Here is a 4,234-nt window from a genome sequence, read left to right as displayed (position 1 = left end):
TTCCCCAACCGCCGGGACCTTCTTTGCAGGCTGTTCCAGACCAAGTGCAGCAGCTGCCTGAAGGCGATCGCCCCCTCCGAGCTCATCATGCGGGTGCTGGAGAACGTCTACCACGTTCACTGCTTCTATTGCTGCGAGTGTGAGCGGCGCCTGCAGCGGGGAGACGAGTTTGTGCTCAAAGAGGGACAGCTGCTGTGCCGCAGCGACTATGAGAAGGAGAAGGAGATGCTGAGCGCTATCAGCCCGGCACCCACGGAGTCCGGTGAGGGGCCGGGGCTTGGAGCGGTGCTGAGGGTGGGGGATCAGGGTGAACCTTGTAGAGGGCAGGTACCGCCTGGTCCCTAGTTAACTACAGGGAAGGCTTCAGAGGGAGGAGATGTAGGTAGGTGGAGGTTGTAGCATCTTTCCCCCTTGGTGATAGGCAGCCAAGGGGGTACCAGGCTGCTGAGATCTACTTGGCTGATCTGGAGAGGTTTGGGTGGGCTGCTCCGAGACGTTAGAGAATGGATGATAGGGGGCCAGGGCGGCCCATCAGCTCTGTCTCTGAACTGACGGTGTTCCCCTGAGCCACAGCTCAGTCCACGAGCTTTGCTGGCTTCGTTCTGCGCTTCTGCTCTAAATCGCACCTTGGCAGGAGCAGAACTCCAAGTTTCTCTGAAGCCTTGCCCTGGGAGATGGCCCAGAAAGGCCACTCTCTTGCCGAATCACCGCTACTGATCTTCCATTGCAGTGAAAAGCGAGGATGAAGACGGCAGCCACTCGCACGGCAAAGGCAGCGAGGAGAGCAAAGACCACAAGCGCTCCAAGCGCCCGCGCACCATCCTTACCACACAGCAGCGTCGGGCGTTCAAGGCCTCGTTCGAGGTTTCCTCAAAACCTTGCAGAAAGGTATAAGGAGGCCACCCAGCACAACTGCTGGCTTGGATCTTTTTAAGTGCAACTTAAGTTCTGATTCAGCTCTCCGGGTTTTGTGGACAGGTAAGAGAGACCCTGGCAGCCGAGACGGGCTTGACTGTGCGGGTGGTACAGGTCTGGTTCCAGAACCAAAGAGCCAAGGTGAGTGACGGTTCCCGTGCCACAGCTGGGTTCTGCACACCCGTGGGATATCACACACGCTCGTTCAATTGAAAGGAAATGTAGAATAGCTTAGAAAAAGAGAAAATGGTTAGAAGAACAGAAGAACAGCTACGCAGGACCACCCACAGGTCCACCCAGTCCTACAACATCTATCTAGTAGTAGCAAAAGCTTGAAGAGAAATACAAAAATTGATTCATTATAGATGTTTGCAGGGCTTAACATTTTTCACGTTGGGTTTTTTTCTTGATTACTCTTTTTCTACTTGCTTTGTCCCCCTCACTATAGAAAGACTAGAAGGCTTTCCCACTGCTTTATTCTAGAAGTTGAAACATTTCTAATTTTGCAGAATTTAAAGGGTGAAAACAGAAAATATGTGGCTTTGAAAACCTCACTTCGCAGTAAAACAAAGCCCTTTGTTCTTTAAACTGCAAATGGCATCTCCCACAAAGATAATGCAACCTTTTCTGTCAGCCCCGTTTCTCGCACGGGGCCGACTGCAGAGAACACTGACTGCAGAGGAGTCACCCGGAGGAGTCTGAGCAGGGTTCTGTCATGGCAGTGCTTGGTCCCTGTGAAAGGCAGGCGGCAGTGGTCCGCCGCCGTTGTTAAATGCGACCCACTCCGCTCCCCTCTCAGTCAGAACCTCAAATCCGGGGTCTCCGTCTCCTTGCAGATGAAGAAGATTGCTCGCAGGCAACAACAGCAGCAGCAGCAACAGCAGGAGCAAGACCAGCTGGGCAACCCTCGCTTAGGGACCGGGAGAGGGACCGGTCGCAACAGCAGGCAGAGCAATGATGATAGCGAAGGTGAGGAGCCGCTGCGCACGGTGACAGCTCTGGGGGCCGCAGGCTGGGATGGAGGGGATTGACTCGGATGTGTTTGAGAGAGAACGCGCGCAGGAAGAGATGAGCAAAAGGCATGAAGGCTGTAGCTGAATTGGTATGCACAAGCTGGAATGACTAGGTAACGTTCAGCAAGACCCGTGGGTACTCGTGATGCAGCACGTATCTCCTCTTTCTGAGAAGACGACGGGTTTTTTTCTGTTGCATGTACGCACGGAGCCTAGTACCGTGCAGTGTTAGGCCACCAAATATTGCTGGAGCGATGCGAATAATGTTATCGTGACAGTGCTCTGACCCACCGCGTGCTGCGCGCCCTTTGCTTCAACCCACCCCGCTGGTTGTGTCTTTAGACGGCGCAAGCGTTCACGGCCTGGATGGGCTCATGGTCCCCTACCCCAGGATCCCCCAGCAGCAGCTGCTGCCCCTGGATCAGAACGGCTACAGCACAGACTTGTACAGACAAGGGCTGACGCCGCCCCAGCTGCCAGGAGACCATCTGCACCCCTACGGTAGGAGAGCGGTGTGGAGATCGTCCCGTCTCTGCACCAAAGCTGCGCGTAGCAGTCGCAGTCAGGAAAAGGCAGCTCTGCTGCGACTGCTGACGAAGGCAGCAGCAGTGAACGCTCCACGGGGCTCGGACTTTGTGCAGAGCCCTTTCCCAGAAGTTTGGTGAGGCCGGAGCCTCAGACTGAGCTCTGCTAGGGGCCGGGGAGCGAGGCTGGGGTCTTACCTCCATCCGACATGAAGCGTTTGGGTGAGGGAGGGAAGAGTTATGCCGAAAGCTGGTCCTGTGTGCGGGGCTCACCTCACACCCGCTCGGGGTGACCGTGGCTCCCGGTGAAACACGGCCCTGCTGTCGCCCTTTTTCTGTGCTGCAGCTCCCCACGAGACACGCTCGTGCCACCTTCACACTCATTTCCTTTTCCTTCCTCTTCTAGACTCAGAAGGAGTTTTTCACGATATGGACAGTGACAGCATCAGCCACCTGGGAGACTGCCTGCTGTCAACGGCCGAAGCCAACCTCCTCCAAGCCCGCGTGGGCAACCCCATTGACCGACTCTACTCCATGCAGAGCTCCTACTTCACATCCTGACCATAGAAAAGCTCCCAGCTCTTCACGAGTATCTCGGATGGATGCTGCTTCAAATTCGGAACGGGGGTGAGGAAAAGAAACAAGACCGAGACCTTCAGAGACATTCCTTGAGCACTGCACAACGGAGGAGGCAACGAGGTCTGCCACGCATATAAGCACTAATTCATGGAGACCTTTCACAGCCTGAAGGACTTTGGATCGCCTCTCTCCTTTTTTCTAGCCACGAGTAGATCGATGGTATGATGTTGTTTAGCTGTAACTTTAGCAGTTTGTCCAGTGTTTAAGCTTTTGAGCGTTATGTCCGGCAAAGAAAGACTGGCCAAGCTAACCAGAGCTGCCCCTAGAAGCAGGGGGTGCCCTTCCCACAAGAACTCAGTTTATTTAAAGTCTTGGTTGCAGCTGAGCTGCTCGCTGTGCTGTTTTGCCTCGTTTCCCCATCCAGATGCAGGCTTCATGGGGCAAGGTTCATTTTCAACAGTAAAATCCAAGGTCCCGAGGCATCTCTAAAGGATGCCACTGCTGCTTCAGAGATTTTCTACATGGTTGTCCATCAGTCGGACCAGGACAGGTTTTTTTAACGTTTGACATTTCAGAAATGCACAGTAGTTCGGCCCCTGATTGAAACGGCTATGCTCGGGTATCTGCTTCAAGAAACAACAGAATATTTATCCTCTGTCGTGTTCGAGGACGCCAGGAGAAGTGTAACACACCCACAGTGAGTCCTCTGTCGCCTTTATGTCTGTCTGTCTTTCTCGAAAGGGGCAGTTTTACTCCCTGTATGGACAGAACAAAGACTTACTCTCACAAAATCACAGCTGCCAGCCACGCTAATTTCTGTTTGTTTCTTTTTTAAAGCAGCAAAGCGAAATGCTTTTACTCTAAAAATATTCCTGCTAGAAGGCCCTTCCTCCGCAGGTCTGTCCACAGCAGGATACCCCACCCCGACTGCGCTCTCAGTTCGCTGAAGGCATCCCAGCACCTCGCTTCCCCCCAGCAAGCGGTGAGAGAAAGAAACTGGACTGCGTCATCCTACGACCCGTCCCTGCCAAGTCACTTAACTCCAAGAGGCTACGCTGGGTTTTCGCTTCGAGGGCAACCCAGGGGTGACATCAGGACTCAGCCAAGAGAAAAGCGTGTCTCCGCTGTGGATAGAAAGGAATAATCCATTTTCTCCGCCCGTCATCATGCCACGAAGCAGGCGAGTTACGAGAAGCGGGTGGG

General features: G+C 53.9%; 1 protein-coding gene across 1 annotated transcript in view; it reads left to right on the top strand.

The window, feature by feature from the left end:
• LOC103901570 (LIM homeobox transcription factor 1-alpha-like) overlaps nt 1-3,013 on the top strand; it is a 28,143-nt gene extending 25,130 nt beyond the window's left edge. The window contains exons 3-8 of the mRNA XM_009282476.1: nt 30-262; nt 731-888; nt 979-1,056; nt 1,752-1,884; nt 2,271-2,429; nt 2,859-3,013. Coding sequence (XP_009280751.1) covers nt 30-262; nt 731-888; nt 979-1,056; nt 1,752-1,884; nt 2,271-2,429; nt 2,859-3,013 — 916 coding nt within the window. The remainder of the gene's footprint in view (nt 1-29; nt 263-730; nt 889-978; nt 1,057-1,751; nt 1,885-2,270; nt 2,430-2,858) is intronic.
• Nucleotides 3,014-4,234: the final 1,221 nt, after the last annotated feature.

The sequence above is a fragment of the Aptenodytes forsteri genome, unplaced genomic scaffold (genome assembly GCF_000699145.1).
Source record: "Aptenodytes forsteri isolate BGI_AS27 unplaced genomic scaffold, ASM69914v1 Scaffold390, whole genome shotgun sequence".
Lineage (NCBI taxonomy): Eukaryota > Metazoa > Chordata > Aves > Sphenisciformes > Spheniscidae > Aptenodytes > Aptenodytes forsteri.
The sequence above is the reverse complement of the archived record's forward strand: the minus strand, read 5'-3'. Positions and strand labels throughout refer to the sequence as shown.